At 33.2% G+C, this 19,167-nt stretch overlaps 2 protein-coding genes across 3 annotated transcripts; one reads left to right on the top strand and one right to left on the bottom strand.

The window, feature by feature from the left end:
* Window positions 1-5,383: 5,383 nt before the first annotated feature.
* LOC148611678 (uncharacterized) lies at window positions 5,384-7,439 on the top strand. Of its 2 annotated transcripts, none has more exons than XM_088592460.1 (2): window positions 5,384-5,636; window positions 6,669-7,439. In XM_088592460.1, the coding sequence occupies exon 2, from the start codon at window positions 6,671-6,673 to the stop codon at window positions 7,334-7,336; it is 666 nt and encodes a 221-aa protein (XP_088448586.1). In that variant the 5' UTR covers window positions 5,384-5,636; window positions 6,669-6,670; the 3' UTR covers window positions 7,337-7,439. The 2 variants fall into 2 exon arrangements, with proteins under 2 accessions (XP_088448586.1, XP_088448587.1); XM_088592461.1 differs by lacking the exon at window positions 5,384-5,636 and adding an exon at window positions 5,754-5,909.
* A 5,165-nt stretch (window positions 7,440-12,604) lies between these two features.
* On the bottom strand, window positions 12,605-18,839 carry LOC148611679 (uncharacterized). Its single transcript, XM_088592464.1, has 9 exons — window positions 18,764-18,839; window positions 18,188-18,327; window positions 17,760-17,852; window positions 16,955-17,093; window positions 16,008-16,048; window positions 15,499-15,568; window positions 14,411-14,441; window positions 13,615-13,678; window positions 12,605-13,003 (listed from the first exon to the last, which is right to left on the bottom strand). The coding sequence occupies exons 1-9, from the start codon at window positions 18,798-18,800 to the stop codon at window positions 12,842-12,844; spliced, it is 777 nt and encodes a 258-aa protein (XP_088448590.1). The 5' UTR covers window positions 18,801-18,839; the 3' UTR covers window positions 12,605-12,841.
* Between the last annotated feature and the right edge of the window lie 328 nt (window positions 18,840-19,167).

Below are 19,167 nucleotides of genomic sequence, written 5' to 3' on the forward strand. Positions count from 1 at the left end.
TGTAATGCGCCGACGTTTAAATTTATCCGGATCATGTTTGAAGAGCATTTTTTTTAAATAGGAATGTACATGAACAGAATTAACAAATCAATACGTGTCAAAAATGTTTTTATAAGTGGCTTAAGGTAGACAACTCAAATCATTATTTAACAAAACAGGCTGTTGTAGAAGTAATGACAACTTTGATCTGATACTTCTTTTCTTCCATTTGTTTATCAATTTCGTTTTTATTATCTAACAATTAAATGCTTAAGACTGTGGAGTTGTATTACGACTTACAAAAAAAACCCACTAATATTCAAAATATGTACGATTAAGTATTCTTGAAAAAAAGGAACAATTTTGTTTTCCTTTTAAGCAGATTAACTCTTGGTCCAAAATTGTACGAAATTTCATCATCTTCCATATAATGGACAATTGACAATGAGCTGATATTGAAGTGTGCACAAGGGGACACAACTCATTGTGCCTAATTGACATATACATGTAGGTTTTCACAAGAGTTACTTCCCCTTATTCATTATCCGGGTATTAATAGTAAGCATGTCTTGATGGAAGCATGGGTGCATTTTTTTTCCTTCAATTTTTTGTGTGCTTTTTTTTAGTTACTGTCTGTGTAGATTGGATTTAGGTGCTTGCATGACATTGTGTATTATTTGTATGCTGTGTTATTTAGTTAAAATAAAGCACCAGTTACGCCAAATAGAACTAGTCAATTTATTATAAAGGGTTTTAGTCTTAAGCGTGTATTGAAAAAACTACTGTCATAAAACAAACAAACAAAAAACAAAACAAAAACAAAAACAAAAACAAAAACAAAACAAAATATGGGGATATCAAAAATGTTAAGAAACGAGAATCAAGACAAGCGGGGTTTGAACAGTAATAAAAACATATGATCCAGGGATAATGAAGACAAAGAAAACGGACAGACATAGCAAAAAATAACCAAAATGCACGCATAAAAACAAAAGTAAATGAGCAGTCCGAACTCCAATTAAAACATGGAGTTTGGATCAGTTGCACCGATCGGGTAAGCGTCCTCTGCTTTTCTAGAAACATCAACGGAGTTGCTCATAAAATGCCACGTTCGGGGTAGACGAAAGTGAAAAACTGTGACACGGTGAACAAATCAGTCCTCGCCAAGCTGATGGATACAAAAATGATAAAAAATGGTATAATATCATTAACAACTTTACAGCGTTATACAAAGACTAAACTTGAATAAGACACAATCAAAAATCTACAAGATACATCTTACTTACGAAATATACAAAACAAGTACATGAGAAGTGTAATTGGCACTTTGCAAGAGTTATCGTTCTTCATTTTGTCTGATTTGGTTGATTATAGTGGGAGATAAATGTATGATTTTCTCAAAAATTCAGATTTAAATACAGAAATGATTATCTTTCTGTAAAAATATAGCCTATGTAGACTTAAAAAGCAACATTTTTTGGTCGGTTTTTATACTCCATCAGTCACTTGGCAGTATCTGAATTTTATGTGGACTGGTACTTAAATTATCTCATACAGCGCCTTATGTTTAATATGAAAAAATTGTGTAAGTTTGTTTCATTTCTTATCTTTCAACCAGTTCTATTTGAACCACTTTTTGATGATATAAACTATCATATATTAGCACAACACAAAAAGTCTCCATTGTTGATAGATTTAAAGAAAGGATCTAAATACTATTTGATCGTATTTTTAATTTCTTTTGTCCATTTAACTTACTATCCGCGCGCAAGAACCTATATGTTACGTACCGTGTTAATCATGGGTCAGTAAACAGTAAATGGTAATTAGCTAGTTCCTCTCTGGTTTAATTAATTGCTTTTGACAAGTAAATATTTTGGGTCGATTTCATTTAGAAAGTTAATCATTAGTCAAAGTTGGGATATTTAATATTTTATTTATAATTGGTGGGATAGTTTTTGGTGTGTTATATTCTCTGCACGTTTTGTATCTTTAGTTAGCTTACCATCATGCTCCGCTCTTGTAACATCGAGAGCGTTGCTTATCTTAATTATAAAATATTTTACCACCTATATAACATCACAATAATAAACAATATATTTAGAACAGTAGAATAAATACTTTAAATAGTGGAATGGCCAGCTTCTGTTAATTGTTTGGTTGACTTTTTCCGAACTTGTACTTCAATATGTGAACAATGTGTCCCCAGTTGTTTACATATATGATGTTTAAAGTTAAATAATAAAAATATTGGATAGAAAGTTCGATTCTTTGTATTTTTTTAATCCAGCTCAACCTTCGATTTCCATTGATGAAATTGCGTGTTCCGGATTTATGTCACAGAACATGCGTGATTAGACAGCTGAGAAAAATAACATGGTTTCATTATCGTATTCCATTAAATGTTTCCTTAAAATATCATGGCCAATTGATTGGCATCACATGTTTCTAATTAAAATAGATCCAATATATTGGCACTGTGGTAGAGTAAATGGTATCAATAAGCTAATGATAAGAGGAAGACATTTACATTTTAGAGCAAAACTAACACATGATCTAGCAGCTTATAGAAGTAAGTATCAGATCAAACATTACTTAAAATATGCATTGATTCCAAAAGCTGATGACGCAAATCGTTCAGTACATGGTTGTACTTTTAACTTGTGTCGAGTGTTTTTTAAATATGTTTTACAAGGAGCCATAAAAGAATCCCTGTTCCATGTACCAGTATCAGATGAGTCCGAATAGAACATTTTATTACGAAGTGCTTGCTTTAGGTTGTTGCTATAATTGTAGATTAAGTCAGTTTTTATGGCTCTGTTTCAATCATTGTTTCATTTTGCTTCATTTCTGGACATTGCAGTCTGCATCGTTTTGATGTTGCTGTTTTCTAAATATGTTTATTGTGATGAACTTCTCTATTCCTTGAAATTGACAGATGCTTTTAAGTGATTCTTAAGCGTATAAATCTTATCATTATGCATAGGGACTAAGGCGGATAGACTTTGATTAGACAATACAAAACAGAACAAAACATGCACCAAAATAAAAAAAAAACAAAAACAAAAAACAAAAACAAAAAACAAAAAACAAAAAACAAATTTAAGCAAAAGCAATGATATAAAAAAGGAGACGCTTCAAATGGAAACCATATTACTGTGGAAACTTTCGAGTTTCACGGGTAGAAAAACAAAATCAACCACTACATTCACGATTACATAGTACCAAGAGTGAGTATAATGATAAAAGGCACGATCGCAGAGTTTCAGGGGCAAGTAAGGACAATGAACTTAGCCATTGTTGACTTTATGTATGTCATTTGCAGATAAAATTAGAATCAACAGCGCTTAATGGATTTAATTCTCATAGCAAACATCAACTGTATACAATCAAATTGATTCTAATGTATTATTGATACATATTTACTCTGACTAGGATGTTATATCACGGACTCCTTTGGTCATTTTAAAGCCTGCAAAAGCAAAATGGTCAACAGAGGAGAAAATTTACGATTTGTTAAATATTATTTAAGTAAAATGATCTAAGGAAAGCAAATTATTTTCCATCAGCTGAGTCAATATGTGTTTTACTTAACTAAACAATAGCTATAATATTACAAATGTACCTTATCTAAAGTGGCCATTTGAAGAATCTACAAATCTGTTTTCTCTCCTGTGTTTAAACATCCGCTGTACTGAAATTAAAGAGTACAGTTGGACACTACCGTATTTAATGAAAGTCGAGAGAAAATTAACATATTTGTGACGATATTCGAACCTCTGAAAACACAGAAACAAAGTCAAGAATTCATATAAGAAGCATCTAATGAAAACAAGTCACAAAACAACTTAAATATCTTGGCTATTTTTCATGGGACCCTCGCAAGTTTTTTAAAACTGTTTGTCGTACATTTTCTCTAAAGGGACTTTGGCTATGGATACTTTTGAAAAAAGTTTGTTTTCAAATTTTGGAGAAAAATTAACTTATTTTCAGCAAATATGGACAGATGTATTCTTCATGTAGTCTTAAACACTTAAGTAAAAATTGTATAGCTCTTTTGATAGCCTTGTAATTATGCCCTTTATAACTGATGTTATCAATATCTGAAAAGACAAAACTATGTGACGTTTCTATTACGGGGCGCCGAATGGGACTTGATCATTTTGTAATCAAAATTAATTTGTGAACACAAAATTAATTCTGTTATAACAGAATCATTTTTGACGTACAAAACTACGTTATACAGACTTATTTTTAGACTTGCTACATGTCTATATAAAGAGGGACTTATAGCAAGTCTAACTTGTTTTATGATCACTTCAATTTTGTAATGACAAAATTCATTTTTGTAGATAAAATTCATTTTTGTCAAATAGGTATGCAAATATTAGAAAATTGACTTTTGTTACCTTATATGGAAATTAAATAACAAAAGTCAATTTTGTGAGACATAATTGAATATTGTATGTAATCTATATTAAATTAGTATCTATTTCCTATTATATGGCATTCCGTGCCTTGTGCGGATTTCCATCTACATTTTAGCCAAACCAGTGACTTGTCCAATCAACAACTGTTATTTCCTCAACTGTTACACATGTTACCAATGTTTAGCTTTTGATCATTCATCTCGTCTCGCATGCGGGAACACCCGAATAATGAATGTCAGAAACCCACCGATCTGACAATATAATTCCACTAATAGAAGTCTTCTCTCTTTGAAATAACCAATATTTGATCATTGTGTCACTGGGTTAGTTTGAATTTTCATCAGAATGCTAGAAATTAAGTTTTGTCATATTTACCTATCCCTGAATTTGCAATATATTTCAATGAAATTATAACTCATTTTACAAAAAAATACGTTTTTATTGTCTATATTCATTGATTCTGATGATACAATTGGTCAAATAACACAGTAAAAGTGTTGTTTTTTTTCGAACCGTCTCATTTTTTTCGCATGATTTATTGCCAATGTTATATCAAGTTCAGGATCAAATGTTCTGGCGTTTTCACATCCATGGGGAATCTGACAAAGGGGGCAATGTAAGAAGTGATAATTGTACATATAGTTTTATTCAAGCGTGTTTGTTCAATGATTATTCAATACATGTACTACCACAAGTTATGCTTGTATAACCAACTCACTTTAGGACGGTTTAAGCTTGTTCATAATCCGTTTTGCACTTCATGAAGCGGAAACGGCCCGAAGTTGGTTATACCACATAACTCGTTCAAAAATTTAAAACATCCCTTAAGTTAGAAAAAAAAGTATCCAATTTTATCTGACAAAAGAATTTATTGAGGAAAAACAACAACAATTAAAGGGGCGTGGTAACATTAGCCACATCCACCACAGCAATGTATATTTAGATTAGAATTTAAATTAATCGGGCTCGACGAAAGTCGATAAACCCCGTGTACAATCCGATTCATTCAGAAAATGGATTTAAATTCTTATGTTATTTCGTGTTTGAATATATAAGAAATGACTGATTGAATTGCTAACATAGACAATGCACTTATTGATTTTGTTTAAAAACGGAAAGTGTCGATAAAATGATAGAGTTTATTACATATATTTTGAAGGATGAAACAATGGATGCCTTTTTATGAGGGAAATTTCGTATTTTAAGGTTACAATATTTTGTTAGAAGGTAAATTTTTCATACTTATAATATATATATATTTACTTATTGTTTCTTCGGAGATAAGGTATACATACGAAGCATGCGCATCTCAAATGATTAATTGTAATGCTTCATGTGTACACAGATGGCATGTTATTACAATTCTAGATTACAATATTTTGTCGCACCAAATACACTTTGCATGCTTATTTATACCGAATGTTTTTAAAAAGGGAGCATAAAATCAACAGAACAGGGCATTTGGACAGTGCACTAGTAATTGGTAGGATTAAAGTTGTTGTATGTATATTTAATAATTCATCATATTTTATTTTTTTCAAATGGATTAATGAATATTCAATCGCTCAATCCTTATTTTACAAATTTTCGGTTTCTTTTACGGCTTTGCCTTTCCAATCTTTATGATACATGATACAGGGTGACTTCTCTTTCGGCGTTTAACTGCTGCTCTTTGATACGTACGAATATATCTATAATTGTCACTTTCACTGTTGTTATGTATAGAATAGATTATCAGATTGAAGGTTTTCAAATGAATTTCTTATTTTTAATAAAAAAATTAACATGCCAATACAATCTTGATCCGTCTTACAAGAACAAAATGAAAAGGAATTTAGTACATTCAATAAGTCACTTGCAGAGCATTGTTTTGGAAAACCCCCTTGAGTACAATTTAATCTATAATACAAAACAGGATTAGTAATACAACGAACTTCAATTAACGATCTAGGAGTAGATACGTCCGTTACCTAAGTTTCCATGTAGCCTCCGCCAATTTATTTTACTAAACCATTCAAATAACGCACGCATTGACAATATAAGATGTTATATGGGTGATTTATGTTTGATGTGTGAATTTCAAACGTAAAAGCTGTTGAAATGTAAAAGAGAAAGAGCCCGGGGAAAGAGCATTAATATTTGGAGTTTTTGCCGGTTAATCGGTACAAATTATATGTACACAGTTATGATCCTTGTCGGTCACTTAGATTACACTACACTCTCATCAGTTTAGAGCGTTGATATCCCTTTTTCTTCCAGCAATGGATGATTGGGACGATGATATAGTAGACGTTCCTGTCTTAAGACTGAACCCCTTACCAGGAGAAGAGACGCAAAAACCCAGTAGAAGAGCTAAAAGTGCGGCTGGGCGTTTTATTACCACAGTAGCTTTTGGTAGATCGGAATCACTCCCGCGTGCGGACAGTCGATCCGATACACCTGACCGACTTGTATTTCCTGGTCAAGAACGACCAAAAAGTGCTGTATGTTTATTACGGGAATTAAAAACTCCAACACCAGGAAGACAGAAGAATTCTATGCGTCAAACACCTGAAAGTGATGATATACGCAACTTACCGGACGCCCCGAAAAAAGTATCACGTGATGAACTTGAAACTATTGTCTCGCGACTTCAAAGACAGACAAATTCAGGAAGAGCCAGGTTAGCATTGACGAGGAGAATTAATCAAAAGAAAATGGAACAAACGAAAAATATTCGGGTTGATTATCTAGCGTTTGAACCTTTTAGGTTTAGAGGGTTGCGTAAAGTGACAAAAAATGAAATGAACGATATTGTGAGTCGCTTATCTACCTACGAGAAAGACAGAAAACCAGCAGAATCCGAACGATACCACGTAAGTAAACAAAATCATCAGACATTGGGTGTTTTGAACAGTTACAGATGGAAAGGAATACGGAACTGTTGATTCCATCGGAAATGAATATTATTTTAATAACTCGATCGTGCAATATTAAACATTTTCATTAGTGAAACATGTTGGAATTATTAAAATTCATTCGTAAAGAGAATATGTACTTAATATATATATATATTGGTTTTTCTCTTTTGTATCTTTGGAACAATGTTGATTATAAAATGCACAATCAATTAGAGGCTCCCAGGGGTCTGAATCGCTCACCTGGTTCATTTTTTCACATTTTAAAAGGAATAATAAAAAACGTCCTTTGACTCCAGTCTAATGGAAACATTGTTGGCCCTTATCATTCACCATTTTATCAATTGAAAGTTTTTTTTATCTATCTAATTTTTCTATCGACTTTAGTGATTAAGACATTGTCTAAAAACTACAAAAAGCGTCATGTTTCGCCTGTCAATGGCAATAACGGTAACAAGGACTCGTCCTCAATATCGACCGGTGGAGACTTTGGAAGCCTTTATCGTAAATGTCATTAATACTTTCATCTGTTGAAGGTTGTTTTCTATTTGTTATGTTTTTATAAGGTATTGGCTAAAACTTGTTGAAAGCGTATTTTTCGCATTTTAAGGACAATAACTCTGACAAGGAATCACCCTGCAACTTTGAACAATTCATGACTTTTGTAAGCCTTTTAATGAGAATTAAACATCATTAAGTTTTTTTCTATTTATAACGGTTTTCAAGATATTGGCTAAAAACTGCCAAAAACGTAATTTTTAGCATTTCAAAGGGAATAACCCTTACAAGGTGTTGAGCTGCAACTTTGAATCAATCAACACTTTTGTAGGCCTTATTTTGAGACTCATTTCATTATCGAATGTTTTTTTCTACCTATTACGGCTTCCAATGTATTTGCTAAAAACTGCGAAAGAGTCACTATTCGCCTTTACCCCGAGATTGGTATGAAGCGTAGTTCACCGTTCACCGTGAGTATTCGATGATACCGATGTAGCAAAAACATTGTCTACTATACATGACAAGTATGTTGTCGTACCAGCAGACAAAGCCCAAAACAACATTGTTTTTGTCTGCAAAACGTTTTATATCCAATGTTTATTATCAGAGGTAGACGTAGAAAATAATAGCAGTGATAAGACATACACTGCTACCACTCTTTCCAAAGAAGAGATTGTGGAAAACCATAAATCTGTACTATCCTCTTTTGGTCTCTCTACCAAGGACGATGATTGTGATTTACCGTCTATGTACTGGATTCCTAAACTTCACAAGAATCCATACAAACAACGTTTCATAGCTGGATCTGCAAAATGTACCACCAAACCTCTTTCAAAACTTTTTACTTCTATACTCACAACTGTCAAAGAGGGTCTACAGTCCTACCACAACACTTGTTACTCCCGTAGTGGTATTAATTCAATGTGGATCCTGAAAAATTCGAAAGATCTTTTGGAGACAATCAGTTCAAGACTATTATCTGAATATGATAGCATTAAAACCTATGATTTTTCAACACTGTATACTTCTATTCCCCATACTCAGTTAAAATCCCGACTTAAAAACATTACACATCGTTGTTTTTCCAAAAAAGATGGTACACCTAGATACAAATATATAGTTCTTGGTAGAGATTCCTCATACCTCGTAAGAAATAATTCCAAATCATCTTCCAAATATACAGAGGAAGATGTTTACAAAATGCTGGAATTTTTAATCGACAACATATTTGTCCAGTGTGATGGACGTGTTTTTCAACAAACGGTCGGCATTCTAATGGGAACAAATTGTGCCCCTTTACTAGCTGACCTATTCCTTCACTGTTATGAGGCTGACTTTATAGCTGATCTGATCAGAAATAAAGAATATTGTTTAGCTAGATCCTTCAATCTCAGTTTCCGCTATATAGATGACGTGTTATCTTTAAACAATCCTAATTTCGGGGATTTGATATATCGCAGCTACCCGAAAGAACTTGAGATAAAGGATTCTACAGACACTGTGAAGTCAGCCTCATATCTTGACCTACACTTAGAAATCGATGGTAAAGGAAAACTACTAAACAAACTTTACGACAAACGTGATGACTTTTCATTCAGAATTGTCAACTTTCCTTTCATCTGTGGCAACATCCCTTCGGCTCCTGCGTATGGAGTGTTCATATCACAACTTATACGTTATGCCAGAGCTTGCCTAAACTACGCAGACTTTTTTGCTAGAACTCTAACAAATAGGCTTCTAGAACAGGGTTATGTTGCTACAAGATTGAGGTCATCACTGCAGAAGTTTTATGGTCGTCATCATGAACTCGTGGATCGTTATGGTGTATCCATCAACACCATGAAAACTGATTTATTCAATGGGTCATAGTTTTCCTTTCCTCGTTTGTCTACTCCGGACTTGACTTTTTATGAGCAACTCGGCGGGTGTTTCTAGAAAAGCAGAGGACGCTTACCCTACCGGTGCACCTGGTCCATGCTCCCAGTTTTTAGTGGAGTCCGAGTTGCTCATTTACTTTTGTTACTTTGTATGTATGCTTTTAGTTACTTTATGTTCTTTGTTGTGTATGTCTGTTTTCCATGTCTGGTCTTTGTCCCTGGATTACATTCTTTTGATTACCGCTATAACTTGGTTCCCTTGATTACTCTTTAAAGGGCAATAACTCTTACAAGTCGACCAAATGTAGACTTTTGTAGAACTAGTATGGTCACAGTTATTTTCCACTATATCTTATTTTATTTCAGATACATGTAAAAAAACCCGACTTGACCCCTGTGGTCAAAAATAGCAAATGCGGCCATGTTTTACGCTTGGTCTATACAATCAACACAAATTTCAAAATGAATACCCTCAGGTTGCTGGCGACCGAAATTGGTTATAATCATCTGAATGGTTTCAGAGGAGAAGATTATAAAAAAAAGTTAACAACAGAGCTAATAAAAGGTAGCAACAATTTCATTTTAGGAAAACTAATGTCAGTTTATCTGGAAATGTCCAGTTTACTTAGGGTTTAGTTTAAACTGATATAACTGTAGCCATCGTAACTAATTTTGTATTTCTCTGTTGCCGTTAGATATATAAATATTTTTTTATTTGTCACATTAACATTCACAGGATTTGGTAGAAACGAAAATTTTATTAAAAAGCCCAATTATTCAATGTTATGGTTCTAACTAAAGGGCACTGAAGGGGCATTGAAGTTCCGACACGTTTAACTGTCACAGAGGGAGATAGGATTTCTAAAGCGAGAGGGGCGCTTGAAATACTACATTGTATATGTTTTTTCTTAAAAACGAAAACGAGCATATAACAGGAGGAATTAAACCCGCCATGAGCAAATCGAACAATATTGCAGATGTAATTTATCATGTTTTTCTTTTACATTAGAGATATTTCCATCGACCTTGGTAGTTCATTGTAAGGTTACGGCAATATTTGCATATTTACACAGGATGTTAGTGTGATGTAATTCACATATTATGTCAACATATCCTTTGCATGTGATCAAGCATTTTGTACCTGCATGCACATTACAACGCGATAAAGGACTTTATTCCGTTTTCTAAAAAGCAATAACGTAACATTTTAGATGAAATTTATATGATTCTTCATTACAAGGTCATAACGAATCTAATATAATACCTTTAACGATGTTTCAAGGGGAGATTATGCAAATACAATTGATAGAAATGAGATTAGGCCACTTTAAGTGAAATACAAATTTTGTCAAGAGACAACACGAGAGCACATTTCAACAATCAATCAATCGGACTCGTATTTTACATCATACCACATAGTGTAAGATACAGAACATAACAAAAATTAAAAACTGAAATGAAATGAAATAACAGGGTGATTCAAATCCACGAAAGGATATATAACTATAAGGTATTATGCATCATGGAGTTAGAAGTTGATGCAAATTAAAATATAAATAAAACAAGTCACAGAACATAAAATAACAAAGTACTGTCTATATGGATCTATATAAGTACATTTTTAAATGGATTGGTAACAAACATGCCCCTAGCCGTTCAGCTGATTGATGTCTAACCCGAAAAAGGGTTTTGGTTGGATGTAAAACCAACACAAAAAAAACATTACGTCTTGCCTAGAAGCGTGTGTTGTATACTAAACGGCTTTGTTTTCATCAGCCAGTTTATGCTTATAGTGTATTGTTAAGGAGCACCAAAGAGGCCTGGTTGTATCCTCAAGAATTCTATTACCTCTTTCAAACTACAAATAATCTTGTCGAGATATGTTTTTCTACCATTTTACAATTGATCATTAAAGGTAATGGGGGTATTAGTGAAATACAATTTATGCATGTTCATGTAGATTAGAGAGTCATTTAAAATCTGTAATTGATTTAAAACCTACTTAAGTTACCACATGGTAAATACCATTATATTTGGATCAAACATTTTGTTAAATGACCTATTAACATCTTTATTCAAGAGTATTTGTCCTTACCCAATCAGTATAAACATGCATACAGTTGGTAATATACCCCAAATACTGATTATACAAAAAAAGCAACTTCCAGATGACCCAATTTTTTGTTTCTGTATCAACTTTCGTTCAAGTACAGTGTACTAAGTTTAATTCCGACTTTGACCATTTTATCCAAACCAGTTATGTTGTTAACGTCTCATGAAATTTTCATTCGATGCAGAATAAGCCTATGCGGAACGAACGCATGCCTAAACCAAAGTCCGCAAAGTTCACCGAACTGACAATGTTTGAATATATATATATATATATAAATCCAACATACAAACAAAATACAATGAAATGAAAATAGACAAACAAATGAAGAAGCATAGTGAAACAAGAAAAACAGCATCTATAATTTTAGCAGTAGAAAGAAGAAACCTGGCGTCGGTTTCACAAAAAGTCGTAAGTGTAAAGTTGATCGTAAGTAATGACGTCACAACCTAAATAGCATTGTGACGTCATAATTTACGATCAATTTCATACTTACGACTTTTTGCACCACAATCTACCTATGAAACATTTGATGTAATGGTAATTTATGATATCACCAAGGAGACAACGACCAACATACATGTATGTTTGTATAGCCATTCCGTATTGTCCGGAATCACCCTCATTTATATTCCAAGTACAAAATGCGTCCTATGCTGAGACCAAACAGTAGTTTGATTCAGAGCTTGGAATTTATATCAAATTAAGTGCCTTAAGCATTGCCAGCGCCGTTGACAGCTATTTATATGTGAATTAATTGTTGGGAATTTCGAAGCACGTTGACCGCAGAACAACGTCGTCAAGGTGATATACTAGAAAAAAATTCATGATACATATATATATTACCAATCATCTTTCAAAAAAAAATTAAATTTGCTAATTATTAAAAATACCATGTATTTGAATATTTTTAATTACAAATATTTCTTCCAACAGAACTTTATTCGGCTATACATATGTAATTTTACAATAATAATATAAAATGGTAAATCATCATTTAAGTGCATGATCTTAGTAGTCATATACAAAAAGCATGCATGCTACCCGGCTCTACACCGGCAGTCTACAATGGTATCCAGAGTCAACGAACAGGTTGTTTCCAGTAGTGAACGAGGCGTCTTCTGAGGCTAAAAACTTTATAGCTTTGGCGACTTCTTCTGGTTTGCCAGGTCCACCTCTGAGAGGTTGAAGAACTTTGAGTCGTTCATGGTACTGAAATTGAAAGAAAGACCAAAAGCCGCTATTGGGCAATAAATATCAATGCAAGAGCTTAAACTTATCGTAAAGCAACAAAACATAGCGTATTATTTGTAATGCCAAACTTGCTTCAAATTTAGAAGGAATACGCAATGTTTTTGCCTTTGATCAATCTTCATTTGTGTTTTAGATAATCAGACTGTGAAAGAGGGTCGGTTATACTTTTTTTCACGTTCATTAGTGGAAGCAAGAACGAGAATAGCAAAAGGATTTATTTTATTAACGCGCGTTTTAAACGCCGTCTAATAGGACATGTCCTGCGAAAAGACCCAAAAGACAACACAAAAACAGCCCTATTCTGGACACCTGAGGGAAAACGCAGGAGAGGACGCCCAAAGATCACCAGGAGACGCACCATTGAAGCACAAGTCAAAGAACGTAAGAAGACTTGGGGCACATTACAGAAACTTGCCAATGATAGACAAGAGTGGAGGAACTTCGTTGCTGCCCTACATGCCAGTGGCGTAAAGGGCAGTAAGTAAGTAAGTAAGTAATGAACGAGTAGAGACCGTAACTATTTATTCCACATAATCTATAATTTAGCATGTATACATGTTTATACTTACTGCTTTAACCAGTGCATCATTCTGTTGTCCGGTATCTCCAAAATGTGTATCAATGTATCCTGGACTGTAATAACAGAACAAAAATTTACAAACCAGTGAAGTATTAATGGAATCAACAATTGAAACTTCAAACTTGGTCACCAGTCATATGGTTGTATCAGACTGTTATATGCTCGACACTTTCCAAAAGCACTAACCATCTTTACACTGAAAGGGGGCGAGGTTTGGGGGATGCTGGGATCCAATATTGTTTACTCAGCCATGGACAGAAAAAAATATGTTTCAACTCAACAATGTAGATTTTCAAATATTTGTTTTAACTACGACTGCTGCTGAAACAAATCATATTTCCGCGCTTGCTTAAATAAAAATCCCTGGCTCCATCAAGAAGAAAATGGTATATACAACTAATACATGTACATTATAAAATAAAACAAAACAAAAATGTACTAATGTCGAAAACGGACGAAAAGCTACGGCTCGTCATTCTCGTCAAAAGTATGGGAATGTGATGTAAAATTCCACTCAAAATGTTTATTCCGCGCTAAAAAAATGCGCGCAATTTTTAGTGTGTACTCCTATTTTTGAGTGAGTCCTTCCGTTTCTCTGTACACTTTAGCAGTTTCTGGTGCATGTTTGAAATCTTAGTGCGAAATAAAAAAAAATAATAAAAAACTTGAGTATATAATTAATTAGAAATTTTGAGCGTGGCATACATCTTTTGAGTGTGTTTTTATTCCCATACTTTTGACGAGGACGGCGCGTCATAAAAAGTCATTTATAAAACAACACTTACCTAACTGAATTAACTTTTTGTGGAGCTAGTTCTGAAAGAGAATTGTACGCTTTATCTAGAATGGGAAAGATTCATAATGCTACGTGAATCTATTTTACAAACCGTTCTGATACAAAATCAGGAGACAACTGTTACAGTATCGTATACGCCATTGAGTTTATTGGCGACGAGTAAGAAAAGCCAGTAGCGGACATTTGCCACCGTCAAATCTAAACTGACGACGACAATGCGGTTGTCTCCTTTCTAATGCAACTATCAAATACATCTATGAACATGAAAAATAATTAAAAATAACAGGGCATGTGTGAATAATTTAAGACGTGGAATTCACAATTGAAAACAATGTTATCCATATGAAATTCACCGTTAGAACGAATGTTGCATTAGAATTTATTACATATTTTATAAAACTGTCGATATGTAATAAAATCACAGAATCATAAAGTAATAAGCCGTTACAAGGTGATAAATCCCAGACAGTGAAAAAATAAAGCACAATTAATAGCAACCTTCGTGAAAAGCGTTATTTGAACAATTTCTTACAAATATGTATGTATGAAAAAAGAAGGGTGTTGTCCCTGGAGATTGTTTTTTACATGAACAACACTGTTAAAATAACATAAATGACCAACACTGCTAAAATGACACACATGACATGCATGACTAACACTGCTGAAATGGTATACATGACTAACACTGCTGAAATGGTATACATGACCAGCACTGCTGAAATGGTATACATGACTAACGCTGCTGAAATGGTATACATGACTAACACTGCTGAAATGGTATACATGACCAACACTGCTAAAATGACAAACATGAAAAAACACTGTTAAAATGACATATATGACCAACGCAGCCAAAGTGACATACATGACTTACACTGCCGAAATGACAAACATCATCAACTATGCTAAAATGACATATATAACCAACTCTGATAAAATGACATAAATAACCAACAAAGCCAAACTGACATGCATGACCAGCACTGCTGAAATGACATATATACATAGACCAACACTGCTAAAATGAAAAACATGGCTACACTGCTGAAATGACATGGATGTAACTAACTATCTCACCTAATGCTAGTACTTCAGTGAACATGTTAATTGCAGCTTTAGATATACAATAAGCACCAAAGTTTGGACCCTAAAAATGAGAACAACTTGTGAGTATGTTATTTATCTAAAGATTGCAGTTTCTGTTTGAAAGTGTTGGGAGTAAAGTAATTAAACTGTAGTATTATTCTTGACAAAAATACAATTCACATTTCACTAATGAATGTGAATTATCGAACACATTTAATAGACGGGAGTCTGAATCAATTTACTAAAAACTAAGACAATGAAACAATGCTGATTCATCTCCTGAAATGTAAAAAGTTATCGACAGAAATATAAAATTAAATAATGACGAAAATATTAAATACAATTGATTAAATAAAAAATAATAAAAAAAAAAAAAAAAAAAAAAAAACTCGGTTGCTTGTTTTCTACCCGTATAATATTAAAGTTGACTATAAAATATTACATGTCTTGAGCGTAAATAAAATTTGAATCAGGTACGACTTTCTATAGAAAATACTCACAGCACTGTGGCCTGCTATACTTGATATATTAACAATAGCACCTGAAATACATTAAAACATATATTTGAGACCAGAAATATTGTTGATGAAAATAAACAAGGAAAAAAATACAAGACGACCCCATTGTTCATTCGTGAAGATAGATAACAAAGAAAACTTCGACTGAACAAGACCAGGATGGCCGATAATGAAAACAAATTAAAATACAGACCAAATTTCTTCTCAAATCAGATATTTAAAAGAATAAAAATATGTATATGGGTTATTTTATCTATAGGAAAAAGGTAAATAATTAAAATAGACTTTTGGGGGCCAACAAAGTTTAACAACACTAGGAAGATTGCATCTAGAATATCATCTCAAATGCGTCAAGACAGACCTTGAAAATGCTTTGATAATGGTCTGAAAAGCAAGTTACGTTGATTAACATTTGATACAGAAATTATTTTTTCTTTTTTTTCCATTTAAGGCAAAATGACATGAAATTTACAGAAGAACAAAGTTTCAAAATAAAGTGGAAACTGGATTAATATAAAATAAAAACAAATAACACACACGAGGTTAGCACCCTCATGGCATGTATTGCCGCAGAAGATGAAACCCAATTAAAGATGACGACAGAGTTAAACTGAAAATTAAAACAATGATCGTGTAATGTATTAGTTATATAATCATACATAATTTATTCCGGTTTGAAATAATGTCATAGCATTAAGATCAAATTTGCGTTAAGACACGCGTACACACACACACACACACACACACACAGTGTAAAGTGACGGTACCTTGTGTTTTCACTAAATGGGGTGCACACAACCGACACAGTCTGAACGCTGCTGTAAAATTAGTATTCATTATGTCAAATAATGTCATAGCATTAAGATCAAATTTGCGTTAAGACACGCGTACACACACACACACACACACACAGTGTAAAGTGACGGTACCTTGTGTTTTCACTAAATGGGGTGCACACAACCGACACAGTCTGAACGCTGCTGTAAAATTAGTATTCATTATGTCATGTAGATCTTCTTCCTTCATTGTGACAATTGGTCCAAAAACTGTCTTCCCTGCGTTGTTCACCTAGTAGAGAAGTTCAACAAATTAAAAATTAGTTTCAGCATATGCAACATACGAACGATCGAGGACTACATGTACATGTACCATACAGACATGGTGTCATCTTATGGCCTGGTGTTTATGTCATGGGAGCCTGTAGAAGTAGCAATGCCCGTCTGTACTACATGATATGAAGGCATATTTGGTTATCTTTGTATAATTATGATAAGAATCAATTAAAATTATATGAAAAGTCATATTAAATTTTATAAGCAAGATGTACAAAAAGAGCGCACCAAGAAGTTAACATTTTAATGTCGGCTCAATGAATCGTTTTCAATTTCGAAGATTTTGATGATTGAATACAATATCTCCAAGATAAAATTGGACATTCGCTTAAGTATGCAATCAATTTTAGCATTAAAACTGACTTAATTAAATTTATATACTTAAAATTACATCTATCACCACAAGACTTTGGTTGCTTACATGCATATTTATGTCAGCTGATTAATAGTAAACCGTGCATTTATGTACAAACAAAAATGAACATCATATAATGAATGTCTTCATTAGGAAAATACAATATTGTTTTGCCGTCATGTTTTTTTTTTCTATCGAGATTATAATCTGTCCTCGATCTCCATAAATATGATTTTCTTAATTGCGTATATCTGAAATCGAACGTACCAGGACATCAATTTGTCCGAATTTCTTAACAGTTTCATCGACGAGAGTTTGTAAGTTTTCAGGATTTCCGACATCACAAGGAACAATTAATACCTGAAACATAACAACAACAACTGTATTTTTTCTTTTAAACATAATTTAATCATTTTGAAATGAGTATGTTTACACGTACGTACGAACTGGTACACAACTAGGATGAGAAGGTCCTGTTAATTTTACGTCACCTTATAAACACTTGCTAAAACGATGAATACAAGCCACGTAACATCATTACAATAAATAAATAAATAAATAAATAATAATAATAAAAAATCATAAATTACTCGATTGCAATGTAAACAAATTTAATTCATACATGTTAACACTTAACATCTGCTGTAGTATCATTTAAAGCAATCAATTCCGATCATCGCTACTTCGCTACTTACATCTTCAGAACTCAGACCTTTGTTTCTACATTCGGCAGCTACTTTCTCTAGATTTTCTAGTCTTCTTGCTGCAAGAACGAGCTTGGCTTTCTCTCCAGCAAATAGATATGCAGTGGCCTCACCTATACCGGAACTAGCACCTTAAAATAAGTCATTTGTCATTAAAAAATAGTTATACATATAATGATAAGGTTAACGATATATAAATAGCCCGCTGTGGATGTTTACAAACGCATTATCCATGGGTCACTTGATATTTATATATTGGTATAAGTAAGGGATTTGTTATGCAAGTGCTTTTCTAAGAGGTTACTCCAGTTATTTCAGAATTAAGTAAATTAACAAATATATTTCATTTTTTTTTTTCACAAACTTACACATTATCACTTATACTGTATAGTTTGTAACACATGTATACTCTGATTGGTAAAAGCATCGGTAAATGATATGCTACATGTGCTTGCCTAGTAAAGCTGCAAAATAATGTGCAACCAAAATTAACGTACAAAATTCAGGTACTTAGTATGATAAATGTTATCCGAAAGAGCTGTAGACACCATTTCATCGAATAAATACCTGTTATTATGACCACCTTTCCTACAAAAGACGCCATAGTTGTGTATTCGAAGGTTATAGACTCCTTACCAGAATAAGTTACTGGAAACAGTGTGCGAATCGAGAATAAAAATTATCATTCTAACTCTTTAATGTTGTTCGATTAAATGACTAAGCCTTCAGTTTTTTTTTATTATTATTTTTTATTTTTAAGTGTTTCAAATGTGACCAAGCGATTCATATTGTTTTGAAATCAAAATATATTACTGAATAAATTAAAGCGTTATAATGTAACTACAGTTTTCTCGATTAACATGTTTTGCCACATAGATGTTTAAAGACCAGTGGACCATGGGTATGGACAGCTATCTACGGCCTAATTACCTGTACAGTGCTCGAAGGTCAATGCACTACAATTATACTTC

Source organism: Perna viridis, chromosome 7, assembly GCF_037379345.1.
Source record: "Perna viridis isolate PV_CMFRI_1.1 ecotype Kerala chromosome 7, ASM3737934v1, whole genome shotgun sequence".
Lineage (NCBI taxonomy): Eukaryota > Metazoa > Mollusca > Bivalvia > Mytilida > Mytilidae > Perna > Perna viridis.